Source organism: Physella acuta, unplaced genomic scaffold, assembly GCF_028476545.2.
Source record: "Physella acuta isolate Inbredline_101_S28 unplaced genomic scaffold, ASM2847654v3 ptg000973l, whole genome shotgun sequence".
In the NCBI taxonomy this organism is placed as follows: domain Eukaryota; kingdom Metazoa; phylum Mollusca; class Gastropoda; family Physidae; genus Physella; species Physella acuta.
In genome coordinates, this window is record NW_026732490.1 from 368,456 (window position 1) to 393,279 (window position 24,824).

Here is a 24,824-nt window from a genome sequence, read left to right on the forward strand (position 1 = left end):
AAATACTATTGTGCAAGTAATTATATTGCTTACTCACATTAAATTAATGAAAATTGTAACGGAGATATAGTTTAATGCATGTATTTTCTTCATTTTATTGAAATTAAGTAGCTCAATTTTTCATTTACTTACATTTAAAAAAAATTCTAATTAATTCTAAAAATCATTGTTTTTTTATCATATTGTTCTATAGAAATATCGAATTAATTTTTTAAAAACCTTTCTAATTTTATGTTAAACCTAAGCTACCCGAGAATCAGGCAGTAAACATTACTGGCTTTATTTACATTTAAAACTTTTATCATTTTGCATTCTTATCCAACATTATATTACTAATATTAAAAATTGTATTCCTAAATATTAAAAGTTATTTGTTAAATAATTTAATTTTAATGACTTTTTAAGCTGTATTATTATTTTTTAATTTATATTTTACTATATCCATTTGAAAAATTCAAAGAGGTGAGTATAGGTTTTTTTATACAGAACATATTATGCTTAAGTAGTTATAAAAATAATTTTGATAAGGTAACAATTTCATCTTAATAATGGTTACAGCAGTATTAAATTAAAATTATTTTTCTTGCCGAACATACAAATAAAATCGATTTCAAGCTTTTGTTTCATATTGTAGACAAATCTAAATTTAAATTACTTTTTAAACCTGTTATGTTTTCAGCATTACAAAAAAGTAAATATGATTACTATATTTACTCTTAACTGTTCAGAATATTTTATTAATCACATTACACACATACTTTCAAACCATCAACATCTTTATTAACCCCATTCAACCACACACATCCTCTCAAACTCATTCCATACTCTAAAGTCCTTTCAAAACATACCCTTCTCCTTTCTTTAGCTGAAAATACTTACAAGAACTATCAAACTATTTTCAGCTTCAAACTTTTTTCTAAGAAATGCATCCATACCATATGCTAAACATGCAACAAATACATTGTTCGGTAGTCCATTTGTAATTCATCAATGTCGTCAGTCAACTTGAACACACAAACCACGCCAAACCAATAATTAGTATAGAAATATAAAATCTAATGGAGGACAATTTTCCATGACCCCAGGACAAACAAAATATCTCGGCAAGCCATCGAGATCCATATAACCATAATCAATATCCATCATCTAAGTTGCGTATCAACCAGACAGCATCCAGCATGAATGGGTGACTACGACAACAAAATCAATTACTCTACAAGGGAAACAGGAAAAATACTGGGTCCAACACCCAAATCAGAAAATATATCCTTAATCAATATTATATATAACACACCAATGTCTCACTAAATCTGGTAACTACATATTATCACCATCCCCAAAAAGGGAACCTAACGCTATATATTTCAATAACGCCTTCTCCAAGGCGCTTCCCTAAATGAGAATGGTTAATTGTAATTAACACAAGAAAAGTTAATTATACATTTAAATTTAACTTATAGTCAACACATAAAATTAAGTATATACATAATAATACAAAAACATACTCTATCTCCATGATGGTAACTGGAGAGAGTTAAACCATATAGATGTAATAGTATTAAGTAACAGGTATTGTTTAAAACTAATCATCTTAACTTACATTAGTGAACCAGTAACTAGTTGTTATTACCTCACACTAGAATTCACTAGATCTAGACCGACCTTTATATAGATGGTAGATAGTTGTCCTAATTATTACATGATTCACTACTAAATATCAAATAAAACTAGATTCTAAATTAAATGACAAAACCAAATGTCACAGTCACACAAACAGTGTGAACTATGATTATTAACTAGATCCAGATCAATCATGTTGGGAAAAAATATCTTTAGTAAACATTAATATACCAAATTAACCCTTAAAAAATTGTATTAAATATCTTAAAAATGGAAGAGGTGTACTCAACTTAAAAAAAAACAATCCCAGACATCAGGTCTACATGACAACTCCAGATCCCACACTCCATAGGCCACATCAGATTCAGGCGATGACTTGTAGTACACATGCTGGTATAGTATAAGATAGTCACGTGGTAGGTAGACTGGATTCTACACACACTGGGTTGGTGACACAGCTTGACGGCGACCTGTACTTCGAGAATCAATAAAGTAGATCTGATAGTTGTAGAACGGGTAGTCATCTCGTCCGATAATGGACAGAACAAGCGAAGATGAGGCAATACAGAAAATTCTCGTCTGCACAGTCAGAATTGAACACGATGTCGAAGAAATTTCAATTGCTTCAGACTTTAGCAGACATTCTTGTTGACATGACGAAGGTCAGGGACGGAATTCAAATGACGTCATAAAAACATGTAGGCTAAACAATTCAGCCGATCACGACGATGTGGGTTGTACAAAGATGATGAAATAAACCTTTCTAACGACCAGTTGACGATGTCGGTGGAAACCCGAAAATTAAGCATACTTTAACAAGCATGCCGAAAATCTGCACAAACGATAAAGATTCCTCACGATGTAGAAAATAACGGTAAAGATTCCGCACGAAGGTCAGGGGGGGGTGAGGCGATGAGGTCATATTAAATTAAGCTGAACTAGGTGAATCCAAAATCAAATCCATGCCGGTCTTTGAGCAACTGCTATGCACGAATTAAAGTTGAAATTGGATAACATAACTGTAGTTCTAACCTTGATTTTAATCAATGGGTAATGACAGACCCGATATAGTCGCTGGATAACGCACTGTTCAAACAGAAGTCCGTCTCTGCCAAACTATGGAATCGAGCAGGCAAAATCAAGCGTCGAAAAGTCCTTTCATCACGGTCCGATGTCGGGGTCGGGTACAAAACAAAGTCCCGATCAAAAGAAACAACCGTTGATACCGTAGATTACGACGCACCGCCACAGATGACAGGGGAATCTACCAAGAATTGTGGATCAAAACGTTCTGCGACAGAATATTCCAGGTCAGCAACCGCCATTTCTAGTTACATCTACATATTGAACTGCTTTCTACAAATCCGGCTTATTTTTTTTGCTGCCTTTAATAATAGTTGTATTAGTCGCAAAATCTGAAGTCTGCTTTGATGATTTCTCAAGCGACCATTATAATCCAAAAGCTTTCTTTCTGCTGAAGAAATAACATATATACATATATACATACATATATATATATATATATATATATATATATATATATATATATATATATATATATATATATATATATATATATATGCATGTATGTATATATAATGTACTGGTAAACCAGACGGCACCAGCGAAGTGTTTTTAAAAAGAAAAACACAATGGCAATCCGTCTCTTATTGCGGCACGGTGTGATTTCCACAACTCGAATAACCTATTTAGTTTTCAATTATCAATATCTAGATAGTTCACACAGATAGTTCATACAGTACAAAGTAAGAAAAATTGAAAAATCATGCAAAATATATTCGTAAGTTGAAACACATTGGTGGAATAATAATAATTTAAAAAAACAAAAAGTACATACTGAATTAAGAGTTTTAATAAAAACAATGTAACAATTTAAGTGATGACCAATGACCCTGCATTGAGCTTGATTTTATAAAAAGTAAAAAAATAATAATTTAAGACCCTATTATTCTTGTGCTTGTGGAACGGGTCGCATTAAAACTAAATTGCGATTGTAACATGGGGTGGTCTGTAGAAATGTTGCACAAGGTAATATGTGACATATTGCGAATCAGAAGTGCTATATATTTTGTACATGATCCTTCGTAGCTTTTAATCGTACTTAGAGGCATTAAAATTCCAATTCAGTCTGATGTTTAAACTTACATCGTCAAAGAGTTTTAGGATTTTGGTGTTTATTTTGTTTTATTTTATTAGTGTTAGTGCTTTAGTTAAATTGCATATACTGAATTGTTTTTCAGAGAAAAGTCAATATATTATGCACGTTACATATTTAACATTGGGTAGTGTAAACATAGATGCTATATGGAAGCCATTATAGTATACTCCTAACATATGTAGCTTTCCCGCAAAAATTATATTAGGACTCTAAAAATTAGAGAAAACTAACATAACCCTGCACAATTAGGACATGAGTGAGACAAGGATGTATGCTTTTGTCAACGATATTCTTCATGGTAATTGACTGGATCATGCAGAAGGCTACAAACAATGACATAGGAATGGAGTGGAACGGCATTAAAAGGCTGAATAGTTTGAATAGTTATTTTTTTGTTTGTCTGATTTGGTACTGTAAGGAAACTGCTGTATATGGGGGGCTGTAAAATAGTATGTAGGTAGAGAACAATTTTTGATTGCAGACAGACTATTAATCACACATTTATTTAAAGACGTTAAGTAATTTATTGATTTATTCATAGGTAGATTAACCACATTAGTTTTAAAGTTTTAGAACAATGGCTAAACTTTGACTGAATAGTGACGTTTGATAACTCATTTTTTTGTTTGTTTTTTTGATTTGTTATTGGGGAGAATCTGCATTATGTGTAGAGCTGTAAAATAGGATTTTGGGTGGTAAATATTGTTCTTTCTTAAACACACTTTTAATTACAAACTAATTTAAAGCCGTTAATTAATTTATTGATATATTCATTGGTAGATTAACCACATTAATTATAAAAGTTTAGAACAATGACTTTAGTAATGGTTAAAAGATTTATTTTCTTTTTACAACAATGTTTTCAATTATCTTTTCAAAAAGTATTTAAAAAAAAGGCATATATGTGAATAATACCGAAGCTACACTGCGTCCCATAGAGATACACTTCCATTTGATTATGAAAAGTAACAAGCAAGTAAAAAATTCCTTCAAATGTCAAAGTATTCCTTCACTATGGGCCTTATGAAGCTGCTGGTACTGTAGAATACAGACAGTCTAGGTTACAAGGTCTTTTAACTCGTGCTGGCCACTCAGTAGAGCTCAGACCTTTTAAAGACTGAAATGTTGTAGAGTTATGGGTCAATGGTGAAAATGTGTTTTCTTGCGATATTCGAAAACTGGACTATGGTGGAGATGGGGACCTGGATCTTTTGTGTCATGAAGCATGTCGAGCGGTAGGGAAAGCATTTTAATTTTAGACAGAAGTTCATGGATTTTATATTTTGTTACTCTATTACTATTTGTAACCATTTTGTATTTATTATTGTTATTTCATTAAGTTTCATTTACATTGCAAACATTAGAACATCTAAGTTTCTAAAATGTTTAGAATAGTGCATTCAAAATATGGCTGACTACTTATTTCATAGCAATACTTGAATTAATTACAAAAGATACCCACTACCTGTACATTTAACTAGGATAAACATAATATAGATAAATTTCAAATTATGTAATAGTCTGTTAATGGTGAATATTTGAACATTTGGAAATATTGTAAGGTGATCAGTTTAGCAGTCAGTTTAAAAGCATCCTTAAAACATTTTATTGTAATATCAAATATTTTTTTTGGTCTATTAATTGAAGATTTGTTTTAATTAATAACTAAAATTGTATTTATTAATTAAACTTGTTTTTGTATTATATTTGAACAAGTTCTTGAAATAAAGTATGTTAAATTGGTAAAAAAAAAAGGCATATATGTGAATGATAATGTTGACTATCAGGACCTCGTGGGGCACAGGGTAGGTGAAGTAGAGTTCACCTGTTTCTATTATTTTCAGCATATGAAGGGATAGTGTGGTCAGAGCCATGCTCGGCCGGAATCGTTTTTTTTTTTTAAATACAAACATATCTGAGACTTGGCGGGGCACTGGTCAGGTGAAGTAGAGTTTAGAAGTGTTTTTAAAATATAAAAAACGTCTTTTTGAATGTGGGGTCTGGTTATTTTGGGATGATAAAGGCTGACAGACGTGATGCCATTTATGGATGACCCCCCGAAACCCACAGTTATCTAACTAGATAACGGGTAGTCTATTTTATTTTAAAAGTCTGTATAAAAGATGGATGGAAGATAGATGCTTCAAAACGTGTAACAATGTGTTTAATTAAACTAAAAAAATATATATTACACTTTTCCACTTACAATTTTTGTTGATCTTAAATATCGGACTGAGCTTTTTTTTTTGGAGTGACTTTCTGTTGATAAAGAAACGATGGTAACACATTTATAATGCAAGTAAACACACTTATTCATACATTGAAATGAAAATTTAAACATAATTTTTCGTACTTAGTATTAAAGCAGAAATTAAATGTGATCATAGAAAAGGAAAATGTTTTTTTATAGAGAGATGATGTATCTAACTATATTTAACACAATTAAAATTGTTATTAAAAATTTAGAGCTAGCTTCTATAAATTATTTTTTAAATAATTGGTCGATTTGAAAGTGCTAAAACACAAGTTCCCAAATTTTTTCAAGTGGCGACCCCTTTTAAGAAACAGTAAATGAGTTTTTGTTAACGCCAACCTCATGTCATTCTTAATATTTCTTTTTTGTTTTTGTTTGGAGAAGTGTTGAAAATATATTTTCGCAAAAATATGTAGGCACAACAGGAACTAAAACTAGAACATGTTTGGATATGACTGGTGCATACCACACCGGGAATTGTGTGAGCAGGTTTTCATTAAACACGGTAAGTGATAAATACTCCGAGATTATCATGAAAAGAGATAATATTCGTTTCTTTTTACTGAAGCTTCAGGTTAAGCTTATGTTGAGGTTCGAATATATCTGTTTTGTATGATACTCTCTCCAACCACTATTTGTTGTTAAAGTATATGAAAAGGTGTTGTTTCCTTTGCACTCTCAAGAACAACTTGATTTTGTCTTTCAATAAAAATGCGATTCACAACATATCCTTTTGACAGCCAGCTTACTGTAGTGTAGAAAAAGCAGAACCTTGTGATCAGAATTCGTGTCTTTACACAGTTCTTTAAACAGAGAGGTTTTTAGGGCTGCAGATTTAATATAATTTACGACTTTTATTATCAGATTAAGTGCTTCTAGCAAAGGAGTCGGAAGCGTCTTGCTGGCGAGGACATACTTGTGAACCATCCAGTGGATTCCCCTTGATCGGGGAGTTAAATCTTTTACTATTTTCTGAAAGCCCGATTTTGACCCAAACATAAATGGCACACAATCCGTACAAAACCCACAGCCGTTTTCCCATTTTAATCCTCCAGTTTCAAAAAACCGTATTTATTGTCTCCATGATATCTTCACTTATTGTAGTAGTTTCAAGTTAACAACAAAACAGAAATTCTTCTTCGATATCATCGGAATAAATATATTTCACAAAGTCAAGCTACTGCAAACACGAACTCACGTCTGTTGACTCATTAACTTGAAAAACAAACGATGGTGAAGGCTTGATTTCATTCAGAATTTGTTCTTTAACACCTACGGACAATTCGGCTATACGCCGCTGAATAGTAATATTAGACAGAGGTATTTGTTGCATCTTCAACATGCAGGATTTGATGAGATTTTCTCAAATGCGACTACATATTAAGATGCTTTCACTAATGCTATGTTTCTTTGGTAAAAATAATTTCCTGTTCGATCAGGTCTCCCACGTTTGCAACTAGCTTCATGCCGACGCAAGAACTCCATATCTTTTTGTTGTGTTCCGATTGACTCGTCTCAAAAGGACTAAGAACAATCTAAGAACTTCAATACTATGTTAATGTTTTTAAAACGTCAGCCGGGAAAAAAATGCTCGCCGGAATCACGAGATTTATTATGAAATAGCGAAATCAGAATAAATAATAAAAAATTAGAAATGTATATAGAAGTATTTACAGGAAAGGCTCTCTATTTGGTCGTCAATTTGAAATTTAAATGTCAAGACGCCGTTAAAAACTTTAAAAGAAAATAATTATGTAGTGGAATTTTGTTTAGTCTACCAATTGGCGACCCCCAGAGAGCCCTTCGTGACCTTTTTGATGGTTGCGGCCCACAGTTTTGGAACCCATGTGCTAAAAGTTGACCGTTTAAATGTTCGATGAAAAGAATATAATAGGAAAGTAAAATATTAAAATGATTTTTATAATAATCTAAAAATGAACATTTCTACATTATATTTGAAAATAGTTGGTTTACACAGTAAAATCGATTACATCTATAATAAACAGAGTAAAAACATTTTGAGGGCATTTTGTTTTACTTGATGCTCATATTTTACGACAACTATTTAATATTCAGGTTTAGAAATTATAGGTCTACTCACTCGTTATAACTTTGTATCCTCATATGCTACAATGATTGACGGATTCCATCTTTGAGTGATATAGAATTTTTTTTTGTTTGCAGTACCTGTAGGGTTCTGTTGATAAAAACCGACATATTTATTTGAAAATTCGGCTATATCTTTTATCTTTGGTATATAATCAAACTTCTAAGCTATAGTGTCTTTATTATATTTGTCCAATGTATTTGTGAAATTTCAACTTCGTATTCAGTTATAAACAAGTGTCTGCATTTGTCGTCGTTTCTAAGCCATAAAACAAAACGTACATTACAATTTAGCTCAGGACTTTAGTGATATGGAAAAAGTTAACTGGCAGAGTAGCGTTTGTGGGAAATAGTTTTATGCTTACGTTACAGATAAAGTCCACTGCAGCCAATCTCTAAAACCTTTTTTTAAAACGATGGCTTTTTAAATCTGCCTTTGCTAATCACTACCATATGATTGAACTTATTACTAAAACCAATCAACTACCGTATGATTGAACGCATTACTAAAACCAATCAACTACCATATGATTGAACGTATTACTTAAACCATCTATCGGCTTGATCACATTTCTAAACCGAAAAGTCCCGAGTTAGAAGCCAATCTAGTAGTACCTTGTAGTTTGTTCATGGATGGACACATAAATCCACAAAGAAGAGTCAGCGCATTACATTTTGATACGTAGTTCTTAATTATTGTGTTCGGGGAAATTAAAAACTAATTAGTAGGAGAATTTAACAAAAATTGCATAAAAAGCTTTTTAATAGCAAGCTTTTATGTAATAATTAGCTATCGGTACCCATTAAACGTGATTTATAGGCCCATATATATTTTTTAATGTTGTACTTGTTTTAGAAAAAAATATTTTATAAAGAAGTTATTGGTCAAAATGCAATGTGTTTTAGTACACGTTGAACGATATTAGTCATACAAAAAAGAAGTAACTAAATAGCTAAAAATATTTGACGCAGTTAACATAACATAGGCTACCAATATCTATTAGAAAAATCAAATACTTTATTGTCAACACAACACCATATTAAATGCACACACAGATTAAAAGACCACGGCTGTTCAATGGTCAATATGTTTTTTTAAAGAAATTTGTTTTAGTTTAACCGATAACATTGTATACTTTTTATAGCGTACATCTTGATAGATTTAGAGAATCTAGATCTAAATCAAATTTGAATAAATAGTACATCTCTTCATATTCTAAAATTGAAGATAACGCCATCAATGTTGTGTTTTTTTACATAGTTTAACTTGTAGCATGTGACGTCATTGTTTATTGCGTTCTTATCACAACCATAAACACTTTTACGGTTGCATAACTAAAAATGTGTTTTTACATTCAAATATGCCTTTATTTTTATTCTTTAAATAAAACGCAGTTTATAGATTTAAACATCCACAATATTATTTTCAACAAAAGTCCGTATCTTTAAGTTCTCCATATATCGCTGAAGATACTGATCTCTTAGGCTATGGATATGTGGAGAGATAGAGAGAGAGAGAAAGAGAGAGAGAGAGAAGTGCGCACATGGGCTTTTATATAATAGGATGCACTAAAAAAGGAGAAAATAAATGATTTTATGTAAAAATATAATAATGAACTGCTTTAAATAACTAACATAAAAGTGTGGGTCACTATAATAGTATGTATTGAATACCTTTACTAGAATTTAAATATAGGTTATAGAAAAGCGAGAGGTAGCATAGCGTAGGTCAGCTACACATTAGTCAAGCAGAACCAATATGAACAAATGACCATTTGCGTGAGACGGTCAGCTGACCACTGAACCTTCAGTGGGGAGTTGAGAGATAGATAGCGTTAGCAGCTGGTTGTTGGAGCGTGTAGGGAGAACTCAAGTGCCATGCAGTAGTTGGATAGGAATAACGAAGCTTAACAGTCATTTGTAGAAATTAAATGCAGCCAGTGTTTCTTCTAGACTCTTTTCTCCGGGGGGGGGGGGGGGGAGGGCATTTGATATTTTCGGGGGGGGGCGGCGGTCAACGTTTTCCTGGGGGGGGGGGGCGGACACTTGTAAAAGAATATGTTTTCTATATAAATTCCATGTCGGTGGGGGGCGGTAGACTTTCTTGGGGGGGGGGGGGGAAGAGGGGGGCTCTGCCTGTAAAGTTACTCTGGTTATAGCAGCTAGAAATCGAGTATTGTAAGGAGACAGCTGAAACTGTAAAATAAATTGAATAGAGTACGAGTAGTATATTGATTGTTGTATTATACATTTCAAATTGGACTTGCGGTTTGGTTTAACACTTTGTGTCAGGCTACGGAAGGACACATCTCCGAACTAGAATATATTATATGTTTATTACTGAACGTATATACATTTTAAACCACTTAACCTCTCCCACCACACAATCTTTGTCCCTTCTTTTAACTGACTATCTCCAACATTATCACCAACCTCCCCGTTTTTAGTACCAGTATCGTCAATCAATATGCCATCTTCTATACTTCCACAAATTTCTGTAGCTTTCACGTCCACTTCTTTAGCATCAACTCTCTCTTCACCATTGTTGGTTGTCTTTTCTTCATTTTTCTTATCAGCATCGTCATTAACCTCAGGGTCTTCCTTCGTGCTATCAGCAAGCTTTTGGAAAATATTTTTAAAAAGTCAACATAAGATTTCTATTATAATGAAAATATGATAAAATCTTTAAATAAACAAGCATAAATCAGACAGTGTCACCAAAGGATGATAAATAATTAAAAAAAAACAATATAAAAAATCCCACGGTAGCTTTTGTTTTCTTTAAACGACGACTTCTCTTCAACATATTGCAAGGTAATTTAAAACTATGTAGAAAAATAATATAAAATATAATGAGTTAACACATACTGGATCAACTGCGTTTTTAGTACCAGTATCGTCAATCAATATGCCATCTTCTATATTTCCACAAATTTCTGTAGCTTTCACGTCCACTTCTTTAGCATCAACTCTCTCTTCACCATTGTTGGTTGTCTTTTCTTCATTTTTCTTATCAGCATCGTCATTAACCTCAGGGTCTTCCTTCGTGCTATCAGCAAGCTTTTGGAAAATATTTTTAAAAAGTCAACATAAGATTTCTATTATAATGAAAATATGATAACATCTTTAAATAAACAAACATAAATCAGACAGTGTCACCAAAGGATGATAAATAATAAAAAAAAAACAATATAAAAAATCCCACGGTAGCTTTTGTTTTCTTTAAACGACATATTGCACGGTAATTTAAAACTATGTAGAAAAATAATATAAAGAGTTAACACATACTGGAGCAACTGCGTTCTTTGCCAAGCATAGTAAGACATTCTGCATTGCTGTGCAAGCTATGAGCAAGACAAGAGCCGCGACGAAAGCGATGTACCACGTAGTCTAAATAAGAACATTTACATATTGAAAAAAATAGTGAGACTAAATCGTAACAGATATCATAACATATATTAAATTTTTTTAATTAGGTTTAAGAGAAGTCAAACCAAAACGATAAAACAAATGCCTTTAACTATATCAATAGCCGTATAAGCCTATACCCTTATTAATTATAGTAGATTATTTACTGTAATATTCTGCAATCTTGTGAGTATTTAGATTATTTTACACACTCTACACAAAAGAAGAATTACAGACCGCTATCTCTGTAAATTCCTTGCAGAGAATTTCACTATTATTTACACAAGTATTCATTGAGTGATTTGCATGATTGAAACCATCCTGCATCTGCAAAGTAAAACAAAGTCGTACATAGTTTTCTGAGGATGATGTTTTGTATCTCAAATATTTCTAAATGATGATGACTATATAATATACAAATTTAACGCACAAATGTTTTATATCTTGTATTAGCAGTTTTTATTCATTGTTGAAATTTAAAAACATATTTTACTCCCAAACACAACATTATTTTAATTTTCGTATATAAAAATACATGAAACAACGTATTAAATGACTGCTAAGCAAAAATGATGCTATACTTGTATAAATAAATTTCCCAATACAGATTATATTTTTGGTTGTTGTATACAGTATCCAATACATTTAAAAACTGACCTTTTTATGAAATTCACTAATTATAACATTTTGTTGCCGCGTAACTATCTGCTGTAGTTCTTTGAACAACTAAAAGACATTAAAAGAAAATCAATATTTTGACAATATTTACTTTAAAAGTATTTTTATGTGTTTATTAGCATAAGTTTGGAAAATCAACATGTAACCGTTACCAGGGGCGTAGCGAGGGGGGGCGGGGGGTGCGGACCGCACCGTGTGACACCATGTAGGGGGGTGACACCAAGGCAAAAAACAGCAAAATATATAGAGAAAAACTCGAGGGGGGGGGGTGCAAATCGAAAGTTTAAGGGGGGGGGGGGGTGCAAATCGAAAACTTGAGGGGGGGGGGGGGAGGTGCAAATCGAAAACTTGAGGGGGGGGGGGTGCAAATCGAAAATTTGAAAGTTTGTCCCTGGGAAGGGTCTCTATGCCTCTGGGGGGGGGGGGGGTGACACCATTAAGTGCCGCACCGGGTGACACCCGACCTCGCTACGCCACTGACCGTTACAGAATTTGCATTATGTTAACTGAGAATGTTAAACATTTTCTCTAGCCAGAGATTTCTATAGCTTCAAATGATGTATGTTTGGTAGAGATTTTACCTCAGTTACTATTTTATTTATTTTATGTGGCGGATTCAAATACCGTATTCGTTACTAAGACCACTCAACGTATTCAGTCCATTATGCCATTGACAAATTTTACACAGTTTAAGTAGCATCTAATTCCCCTGACAAATTTTAAACTAGTAAATGTTATGTAAAACTAAGCACAATAAAAATTAATTACGTTCTTAGCACACAATAACTTAAGTCAGGGTATTGTCAGCATTTAAGTCACATTTACTAGTTAAATCAGTTGTTCGAATATTCAATTAATAAAACGTAAAAGCTGATCAAGATGAACAGTTTGTTACCAAACATGCCACGAGGGCTTTAGTAAACATGAATATAAATAAAATAAAGACATAACACACTTACTGTGAACAAAACATCACTTATATTAGATGTAGCAATCATCACGGCCAAGTTGGACTTGTCTGCGACAAGCTAAAATGTGTTTTCAAATATCAGTTTTAATAAGATCTGTCATTTAATAAATACTTTATTTTCATATTTATATCGCCTATTTTAACAGCAGTTCGTTAAATGATGTTCCTTTTTTAAATGGGTCCTGTCATTTTTACTTTCTCGTATATACAAAGTATAGAGAAAGTCTTGTAATCGTGCAAAAAAAAAAAAAAAAAAAAAAAAAAAAAAAAAAAAAAAACGAAAAAAACGAGATTTTTGCAAATCTCGACGTTTAAGGCTTCCTGAGTCGGAAAAACATAGTTTTGCAATCTTGTCCGTATGTCTTTCTGTGTGTGTATGTGCGTCTGTGTGTCTGTGTGTAAACACGATAACTTGAGTACCGTTACAGCTAGGTTAATGAAATTTCATATATAAGTATTATATCAAAATCGTAGACCCGTATTAACTTTTGAACGATTTCCGATAACCGGAAGTGGTACTTTTTCTACTTTGAAGTTTTCAAAAGCCTATAACTTGAGTATTATTTCAGATAGATAAATGAAATTTCACATGTAAGGAAAAGTTCTAATTCTCTGCCTTCTTTCAAATTTTGAGTAATTTCCGTTGACCAGAAGTAGTAATTTATGCTATTTCCGATTTCTCAAAAAACGCATGTGAATTTATAAAGTACTAATAATATCCCGTATTATTATGCACATTTTATTTGTTGTTCATTTGGTGTGCAATTCTTTTTTTTACGAGATTCTATTCTATTATAAAAAGTTTAAGTAATTAAAAATGGATTAAAAATATTGTCTAAGTCCCGAGTTGCCATCCCCCGTAGAATATTCGAGAAAGTTTAGGGGAGTTCACTACCGGTTTATTATATTTTAATCTGTACAAAATTGGACAAATGTACTATGAAATGTGACAAGTTAATCTTCAGATACTATTTCTAAAAGCACTCAGCCCAAAAAAGGTTGTTTGTAGCATTTAGAAGTGCTATTGTTTATTTTGCTCCATCGATTCTAAATTTTTACCAAGGAAGTTTTGAATATTATTATTGTAATTTAAAGTATTCGTGACTGCCGTTGTTTTACAAATATAATACACTAAATTACATTTAGATGCGTATTATGAACCTTTTGTATTTATTTTTTACCTTATTGCCGCGTCAATATTGTGATGTGTTGATTTTCGTTTATTTGTGTTTTTGTCATCATTTCTACAGTATATTAAAAATAGTTATAATTATTGTGAGTAATTAGATAAAAATAAATTACCTTATTAACTTTTATAGTAGTCTGATTGACCTCCGCCACCACGGTTTTCAAAATACTCTTTGATACAAAGATATAGTATGACTTTAAAATGCAAATTGGTCATATTTTTACAACAGCATATTTTATTGTAATATATCATGCAGTTGTTTAAAAACAAAAGAAATATATTCAAATAAATATAGTAAAAATGTGTGATCTTTTCTGTTTTTCATTTATTTTGTTTAAATAATAGACATAGATGTAATATATCCTTACAGCTGATAGGTTCAAATTACGCATATCCTCACGCAGTAGCATGTTCAGCTTTTCAGTATAGTGTGAAACATTAGGCTGAGGAAAATAAAATGACTTAGTTTGTGATACTTTTATAATGCAGAGGTATGCAGCAATAATAGTGTATACGTAATATGACTAGAAGGAAGTTATTCATTTTGAAACACTTCTATTTGATAAGTGACACTACATACATCTATATTGTGTGTTGGATGTTTTTCGACAAAGTAACTAAGCTCATCCAAACAATGTTTGGACGTGTATCTTCGTGACGACGCAATAGACAGATTTTTGTTAATTGAATCCACTACATTCTGCACAACATCAAGCTTTGGGATTTTGTAGATTATTTGAAGCAACCTGTGCGAAAAAAAAATTAACATTGAAAATTTTAATTTACCTATCTTTCATTTCCATGCTTCAACATGTGCATAGTGTTTTTTTTCCAATTATCAAACTTAAAAAATCAAAAGTATAATAATTGTTTTACTTCATAAATAAATGCAAATCTAAAAATTTATTTAAATATTTAAAACTTTACGACGTAACATTAATGAACCACCTAGAATAAAAAGGGAGCCAAGGGAACTGTAATATAAAAGTGGTTACAATTGACAAGGCCTAACGTAACATCCTTCTTTTCTTTTTTTGAAATAGGGGAATATTAGATTGTAATTATGAGAGATATATATGGATTGGATATTAACATAAAGTGTTCGCATAGGAAGTTCAGAGAAGGTTTAGGACTATTGTTGTCATGGTTGATTGTGTTTAGTAGACTCAGCTACATGTTCATTATTAAATGATAGTGTTGGTTGTAGTATCTCATGAATGGTATAGGATAAAGCCGCAGGAGTTTAGGGTATTGGGTCAACAGAATGGTGGATTTGTGTATTGCCATCGTTTCTTTGCTGGGCTATCTTCAATTACACGATGAGAGAAACAACCAACATCAAATGGCCTCGAGTTCAGTACAGTGTAACAATTTTACTGCTGCCAACATGTTACATTATGTCGTTTATCATGAAGAACTTTATTAACAATTAATAAGTACCGTCTAGAGTTGAGCACCCAAGAATCAAAGAGAAGTACACTAATAGGAAGTCAAGGGGATGCTACTCTAATATAAAGGCGGTTATCATTGACAAGATTTAACGTAACAGAAATTATTAGTGTTTCGTATGAATGTTTCACCTTGGTATGAAAATCAGGTTACTTACTCAGCTTGTTTGATTAAATCCAATGTTATTTTTTCTGTAGTCACTGATTCTAAGGGTGTCATTATAAAATCAGGTTGATTATAATCGTACTGGAAAGAAATATTTGTTTATTAAAAATATAGCTAAACTTTATTTCGAGACACTTAAAGCTTTAAAATGAAATTTAGAATTGAATTTTAAATTTTTGTTTAAAATAAATACAATTTTTACAGATCAGTTACAAAGTCCTCTATTTGCATACAACAGACCAATACTAATAGGCCAATTAGCTAGGAAACATAAAATACCTTTCAGTTTATGGAGTTTTTACACAAATTTAAATCAAGATAAATTGTACCATAACAAACATACTAATACATCTCCACACAATAGCAACATCGTTTATTGTTTGCGTTTTCTAATAAATGAAGTTGTTACGTGTAACTTCAAAAGCTATACTTGAGAAACCCTGTTGTTATATTACTGCACTTAAGTCTAATATGAGTATAAAATAAAGGTGGACAAGACGTGATAAAGATTTTGTTAAAGGTTAGGTCTAGAGGACAGTGGATGTTAGGTCTAGGGGACAGTGGATGTTAGGTCTAGGGGACAGTGGATGTTAGGTCTAGGGGACAGTGGATGTTAGGTCTAGGGGACAGTGGATGTTAGGTCTGGGGGACAGTGGATGTTAGGTCTAGGGGACAGTGGATGTTAGGTCTGGGGGACAGTGGATGTTAGGTCTAGGGGACAGTGGATGTTAGGTCTAGGGGACAGTGGATGTTAGGTCTAGGGGACAGTGGATGTTAGGTCTAGGGGACAGTGGATGTTATGTCTAGGGGACAGTGGATGTTAGGTCTAGGGGACAGTGGATGTTAGGTCTAGGGGACAGTGGATGTCAGGTCTAGGGGACAGTGGATGTTATGTCTAGGTGACAGTGGATGTTAGGTCTAGGGGACAGTGGATGTTAGGTCTAGGTGACAGTGGATGTTAGGTCTAGGGGACAGTGGATGTTATGTCTAGGGGACAGTGGATGTTAGGTCTAGGGGACAGTGGATGTCAGGTCTAGGGGACAGTGGATGTTATGTCTAGGGGACAGTGGATGTTAGGTCTGGGGGACAGTGGATGTTAGGTCTAGGGGACAGTGGATGTTAGGTCTAGGGGACAGTGGATGTTAGGTCTAGGGGACAGTGGATGTTAGGTCTAGGGGACAGTGGATGTTATGTCTAGGGGACAGTGGATGTTAGGTCTAGGGGACAGTGGATGTTAGGTCTAGGGGACAGTGGATGTCAGGTCTAGGGGACAGTGGATGTTATGTCTAGGTGACAGTGGATGTTAGGTCTAGGGGACAGTGGATGTTAGGTCTAGGTGACAGTGGATGTTAGGTCTAGGGGACAGTGGATGTTATGTCTAGGGGACAGTGGATGTTAGGTCTAGGGGACAGTGGATGTCAGGTCTAGGGGACAGTGGATGTTATGTCTAGGGGACAGTGGATGTTAGGTCTAGGGGACAGTGGATGTCAGGTCTAGGGGACAGTGGATATTAGGGCTCAGAATATCTCAGAGATAATGATAAGAGTTACACAGAGGACGAAAGGTACAAGCAAAACGAGGCTGTATATCTCCAGGAGCACAGAAGACAGAGTCCAGCTTAACACGACCGACGAAGAAGCACTAGACGACGACATATAAAATGTTTCAACTGCTGGGGAGACGGCGAACAAAGGTACTAACGGTAATGGGCATTTATTTATGGGTATAAAAAGAGGAAGGATTGTTTGTAAATATTTTATTAGAAGGATCCTATGCAAGTAGGCCTAGAAGTCAGGTGTGTGTAACCCCGGAAGAATAAAGTGCAAAAAATTATGAGTAGTTGATAGCTTGTAACTAATAACAATTAAAGCGTATGTATGTGACATGCAATGATGTTTGTTCAATATCTAAAATGGTTAAAAAAATGTTATTCTGATTTTAATGTTGCTGAATCATCATTTAAAATATAGAATAATTTAAAATCAGCATCATACTTACAACTAAAGGATTGAAACTTGATTTTATCACCGAAATGCAGGAGAGTGAGGCCATTTTTGAAAAATTTAGGCACACGGCTATTGTCAATAGGAATAATCCCACAATCCATATACAATTTGAAATGCTAAAACATAAATTTGACATATAAAAAATGGCTTTTATTTTTTTAGCTGAATAAAATAAAGTATCATTTCAAACCTAACGTTACCTAGTCAGTTTCAAATTACCTAGGCATATAAGAGATAGCGTGGTCATAACTATGCCCAGCCGCAATAAAATAATTTATTTTACTAATTTATGTCTGGTACTCGTTAGAGCTGACTGGACTCAGGGAAGTTGTGCAAACCCAAGTACAGACCGAGATCCGAACTCGGGAGTTTATTGTTAACAGTCGAACTCTCTACCTTTCGACCACTCAGTCTCATTCTCAGCCGACATTGTCTTTTATTCCTAATGCATGCACATTAGTTTTATAAAAATATAAAAATCTTAAACATTTAAATAATACCGATTGTATATTATAGTAGTGTATTATCTATCATTCATCAAGGTGAAGTGTACATACTGTTTCAATAACCTGGCAGGGCATTTTGGTACTTTCTCAAAACAGTTCTTTGCCTTTAAAATTATGCTGGTGCATAGGACTATTGCAAAAGCCAATAGACTACTAGTAAGCCAAAGGCAAGTGGTCCATCTGAAAACAGAAATAATTATAGAAATACCCGTATTTTCCTAATAAGCACTACTAGCATCAACGGCTAGACGTTGTTTCATTCATTAATAACCTTATCTAAATTTAAACGGTAACTCAAACATGTATGTTTTGTTGAATTTTTTTAAAATAAAATAAAATTTGGAGAGCAATGCATAAAGAAACGCCCAAAACAGAAGCACGTAATTTTCACGTAAATCTTTGACACATTTCGTTACGCAAATTGATAGAATTTGAAAAAGCTTCAGATTATAACAAAACCACTCGTTTTCGGAAAAAAAAACACGGAGGCGAAGAGTTAGTAGAGTATGCTTTATGGGAATTATATATAATTAAAGTAAACACTTTTTAAGAAATCGAGAACATTGATAAGAACCCCTTCCCATTACCGGAAATCACTCAAAAAATCGATAGAAAACTACTTTTAAGTGCAAATACTTATGTATGGAATTTCCTCCATCTAACTAAAAAGGTACTAAAGTTAGGAGTCATCCATAAATGACGTCACACTCGTAGGGGGAGGGGGGGTCCGTAATTTTGTGACGATGTGTGATGAGGGGGAGGGGGGTTCAGATGTTGCGACGTCACATTTTTGCATTATAAAAAAGCAATGTTAGAAAACGAATTCTAGACGTTATTTTGCGTTTTAGATAACTGTTTTAATAAATTGTAATAGTTTAGACAAGATTTTGGAAAAATATCGATGTTTAAAAAAAAATTCAGCTGCAATTTTGAGGGGGGTGGTTGTAGGTTGAGGTGTGACGTCATTTTAGGGGGGGGGGGTCTGGCTTTTTGTGACGAAGTGTGACGGAGGGGAGAGGGAGGTAAAAATCGTCCAAAAAAGCGTGACGTCATTTATGGATGACCCCTTATAGGTGTTAAAGAAACCGGAAATAGATTAAAGTTCCACTTCCAATTATCTGAGGTTACTCAAACATTAAAATTCCCAGTAAATATAAGATATTTATACTTGTACCTAAAATCACAAACTTAAAACCTAACATAAACTTAAACTGAAACAAAAAAAAAAACGTAAACGTAAATTTAAATATAAACATAATCCTTCTCCACAACCTCAACCATGAACATAAACATAAACATAAATCGCCTTCCCTCTCCGCAATTCTTTGCCTAAAATAACAACCACATAATTACAAAAATAAACCCTAAACCTCACTAAAGCTCACAACATAAACACAAACACACAGAAACATATTAATAGATTGGGGGTGATGTCCTACTGCTACTATTTGGGCGGGCATATGTATTGGGGGTGGGTGTAATTGACCTTCGGAGTTAATGTATGGATCTGGTAGGGGTGAATAACCGGGTGTATTTAACAGGTTCTTATTGTCATTTTCCCCACACATTCTTAGTTATCCGTCCGTTTCCGCTCGTCACACATCGTCACTAAATATAATTATAATACCAATTTAACATGAGCTCTAACAGACCCCTAACTTCCAATTAAATGCGTATTTACGTTATAACACTTAACTAATGTATTGACCTACAGTACCACTTCATCGAACCGGAAATTCCAACCTACCGTTAGCTATTACTCAAATTCACTGGAATAATAAAAATGTATTGCAAATACATTAATCAAAAATATTGCCACAAATTACATTCCTAATTATTGTAACTCAATTATCTTAAAGGAGCCGTATGATAAACCAACACCACTTTTAAACATAATTTGAAATTTAATAAGAATTAAATGCTATTAATCTAAACTTAGTATCGAAACAGCAACCCAATTGAATCTATCTCATCAAATCTTTTAAAATTCTATTGCTATTGACCAAAAGTAGAGATAAAATAATTAACATTTAGTAAACAATGCAGCTGAGTTGAGCTTTTAAATGGAAATAAAAGTAAAACCTGATTGATAATTATAGCAGGATTTTTATTTTTTATTTTACATCTAGGATGATCGAATTTCATTTATAAGTATTATATCAAATTTGTAGCTCTGTATCAACTTTTCAGCGATTTCCGATAACCGGAAGTAGTACTTGTTCTACTTTTGGTTTTTTTAAAAGCCTGTCGGCGTGGTCGAGTCGGTAAAGCTCATGGTTGCTAAACCGAAAAGTCTCGAGTTCGAACCCTCGGGCAGATGAGGCTCGTTAGCTTGGGACAGCCGCTCTTCAAGGATAGACAACTCCAAAATCAAACAACTGCTGCCTTGTAGTTTGTTCTTGGTTAGACAAAGGCTATGGAAGCAAATCCAAAAAGAAAAGCAGGCGGAAATCGGAGTCAATGGCCTCAATGGCGCATAACCAGTTGACACGTAATCCTTAATTGTGATGGAGGTGTGGTCGAGTCGGCAAAAGCTCATGGTTGATAAATTCGAAAAAAGTCTCGAATGCAAACCCTCTGGCAGATAAGGCTCGATCTTCTCCAACACTTAAAATTAAGAACGAAGAAGAAGAAGAAAAAAAAAGCCTGTAACTTGAGTATTGCTTCATATAGGTAAAGGAAATTTCATATTTAAGTAAAAGATCTAATTTTCTGCCTTCTGTCCAATTTGGAGTAATTTCTGTCGACCGGATGACTTTACGCTATTTCCGATTTCTCAAAAACGCGCATGAATTTATAAAGTACTAATATTCCGCACTATTATACACATATTCTTTGTCGCTCACTTAGTGCGCAATTATTATTTTTTTCTATGAGATTCTATTCTACTTTATTTTAATTTAATTTTAATTTTAAAAATTGATTACAAATCATATCTATATCCCTAGTTGCCATCCCCCATAGTGTTATACTAGACTACCCGTTATCTAGTTAGATAACTGAGGGTTTCGGGGGGTCATCCATAAATGACATCACGTCTGTCACTTATCATCACAAAATAACCAGACCCCACATTTAAAACGACGTAAACTGAAAAAAAAATAACATTGACATGATGTGTCTAAAACCCGTGCCACCCGCATGGAAGCCAAATACACTATCATCTTAGCTATCTATGCTCGTGACGTCATGACACATTATGTACTCCATATAAATAGTTTGACTCTGTTTAAGAAACTTGATTGTCGCGAATAGGCCCTAGATCTAAAGATCTAGTATCTTTCAAATTAAATTTTATCTTAAATTAGCCAATTCCATAGCTAAACAAACAAAGATTTGTATAAAATAATGAAGGTCTCAAATAGTTTTGTATAGAAACTCATTATAATCTAGATCTAGATAGAGTTATCTAGATTCTATGACTTGTTTCGTTAAGCCGAGTTTTTGCCGTAACTCTAACTTTAGAACCTAGAATCTATATCTAGCTAGATCTAGATAGATAAATCAATCGTATTCTTGAATTAGATGATCCGTGAACCTAAAAAGCAAATATTTATATCAAATATTTAAGGACTAAAATAGTTTAATAAAGAAACTCAATAATGTATTCTGATTTTAAAAGGCTTTTTAATTTTAAATAATTAATTTTGGTTGACCTAGATTCTAGATCTATTAATTACTACCTTCGTCAGCTGATATATTTAGATTCTAGATCTAGATGTCTAGAGAAATTTATTGTATACTAAAATAAAAAGAACTGTTGAAAATTATTAGTGTCAGATCCAGTGGCGGAATTGGAAAATAAACCGGGAGTGATCTCCCCTAAACTTTCTCGAATATTCTTATATAAAACAACAGGGGATGGGAACTCGGGCTATTGACATGATTTTTAATCCATTTTAAATACTTAAAGTTTTAAAAATAGAATAAAATCTCGTAGACAAAAGAATTGAACACCAAGTGAACGTCAAATTAAAAAAGTGCATAATAGTGCGCAATATTATTAGTACTTTAAAAGTTTACATTAGTTTTTTTAGAAATCGGAAGTAGCGTAAATTACTACTTCCGGTCAACGGAAATTACTCAAAATTTAACAGAAGGTAGAGAATTAGATCTTATACTTACATGTGAAATTTCATTTATCTATCTGAAATAGTACTCAAGTTATAGGCTTTTGAAAAATTCAAAGTAGAAAACGTACCACTTCCGGTTATCGAAAATCGCTCAAAAGTTGACACGAATCTACGATTTTGATAAAATACTTATATATAAAATTTCATCAACGTAACTGTAATGGTACTCAAGTTATCTTGTTTACACACGGACACACACACACACGCACACAGACAGACAGACAGACACACAGACAGAATTGCAAAGCCCAGTTATTCAGACTGGATTACGCATAAAACATCTTAATTCTGATAAATCTGGATTGATAATTTTTGCCCGATTAAAATAAGTCCTCTATACTTCGGATGTGATGAAGGACTGAGGTGTAATACGGTGAAAATTGTTAAAATTTCAAGTGATTTTTGTGCACGATTACAATACTTTCTCTATACTTCGTATATACGAGAAAGTAAAAAGGCCACCCCGCAAAAAAATTTGTTGGGCCCCATATATATATATATATATATATATATATATATATATATATATATATATATATATATATATATATATATATATATAGGGCCTATATGTATATATATATATATATATATATATATATATATATGGCCTATATATATATAGGGCATATATATATATATATATAGGGCCTATATATATATATAGGGCCTATATATATATATATATATATAGGGCCTATATATATATATATATATATATATAATAGGACCCTATATACGAAATTACGAAATACGTACATAAAATACTTAATATAGGCTTGATCGAAATTCGAAAAATATTAAAAATTCTTTTTTTTTTTTTTTTTTTTTTTTTTTATTAAAACATGTTGAAACAACACATCATTTGTGTGATTGCTAATGGTTTGCTTTGAAATTCTCTGTCGGTCAAAAGAATTTGAAGCATGAAAGCTTTGTATGTGTAATGGTTTCTCGCCTTATGTTCATTTTTATGTTTTTATCATTTATATTACTAGTTTTTAATACATTTCCTTTTTATACTATGTCATTCTTTATTTTGTATTAAAAAACATAATTAAGAGAAGTAATTGTTTTTTTTTAATTTGTTTAGTGCAAATATATTAAAAGTTTCTTAAGAGCACACATATTTAACTATTTAAAAAAGGGAAATAGGTCATGGAAGTGGTTTGAACGTTTGCCTATCTTTCACACTACAAGTCATGTAGCCTATATATTTTTTTTCCTTTACGAAGCAACATGTGTTAGCAAATGTAGAACATCACTACTGTATTAGATCTGTTTTTTTTTTACTAGAAAATTATTTTTTTAACTATAAAAAATTGATTATGGTCGGCTCTGGGCCAATAAACGGCCTGAGTCCCCCCGCATTGCGGGGTCTGGCGGCACTGTAGTTCCGCCCATGGTTAGAACGTAATAAAAATAGCAATCGGACATATCGTTTAAGCTATAGCCAAAAGAAAATTAGCTTTATAATGCGAATGGGCATCAAAATATTCAATGGAAGCCGCCATTAATGTTGTAAAAAGTAAATGAATCATGTGACGTCACTATTCACTATAAGTAAAGTCATTGATCTGAACTATTATAATTAATGTGGTTAATCTACCAATGAATAAATCAATCAATAAATTTACGTCTTTAAATAAATTTGTGATTAACAGTCTGTCTGAAAACAAAAATTGTTCTCTACCTACATACTATTTTACAGCTCTACACATAGTGCAGATTCTCTCCTGTAACCAAACGTACAAACAAATAAATATTCAAACATGTAAACAAACTTGAGTTTTAGTAGTATACTAGACTACCCGTTATCTAGTTAGATAACTGTAGGTTTTAAGGGTCATCCATAAAAAACATCACGTCTGTCACTTATCGTCCCAAAACCCAGACCCCACATTCAAAGAGATGCTTTTTATCTTTTAAGAACACCGATTTCGGACTATCCCTTCATATACTGACGTCACAGGTGACCTACTCAACTTTACTTCACCTGCCCAGTGCCCCGCCAAGTCTCAGACATGTTTGTATTTTAAAAAAAAAACGATTGCGGCCGAGCATGGCTCTGACTACACTATCCCTTCATATGCTGAGAACATAGAAACAGGTGAACTCTACTTCACCTGCCCTGTGCCCCCCCGAGGTACTGATAGTCAACCTT

At 33.0% G+C, this 24,824-nt stretch overlaps 1 protein-coding gene across 1 annotated transcript in view; it reads right to left on the reverse strand.

The window, feature by feature from the left end:
- Positions 1-10,978: 10,978 nt before the first annotated feature.
- LOC131954111 (uncharacterized) overlaps positions 10,979-24,824 on the reverse strand; it is a 48,097-nt gene continuing 34,251 nt past the window's right edge. Inside the window, exons 12-23 of the mRNA XM_059317634.1 lie at positions 18,582-18,710; positions 18,017-18,140; positions 16,011-16,099; positions 14,985-15,150; positions 14,773-14,847; positions 14,518-14,574; positions 13,205-13,273; positions 12,225-12,293; positions 11,805-11,894; positions 11,448-11,549; positions 11,028-11,219; positions 10,979-10,984 (exon numbers count right to left, since the gene is read on the reverse strand). Coding sequence (XP_059173617.1) covers positions 10,979-10,984; positions 11,028-11,219; positions 11,448-11,549; positions 11,805-11,894; positions 12,225-12,293; positions 13,205-13,273; positions 14,518-14,574; positions 14,773-14,847; positions 14,985-15,150; positions 16,011-16,099; positions 18,017-18,140; positions 18,582-18,710 — 1,168 coding nt within the window. The remainder of the gene's footprint in view (positions 10,985-11,027; positions 11,220-11,447; positions 11,550-11,804; positions 11,895-12,224; positions 12,294-13,204; positions 13,274-14,517; positions 14,575-14,772; positions 14,848-14,984; positions 15,151-16,010; positions 16,100-18,016; positions 18,141-18,581; positions 18,711-24,824) is intronic.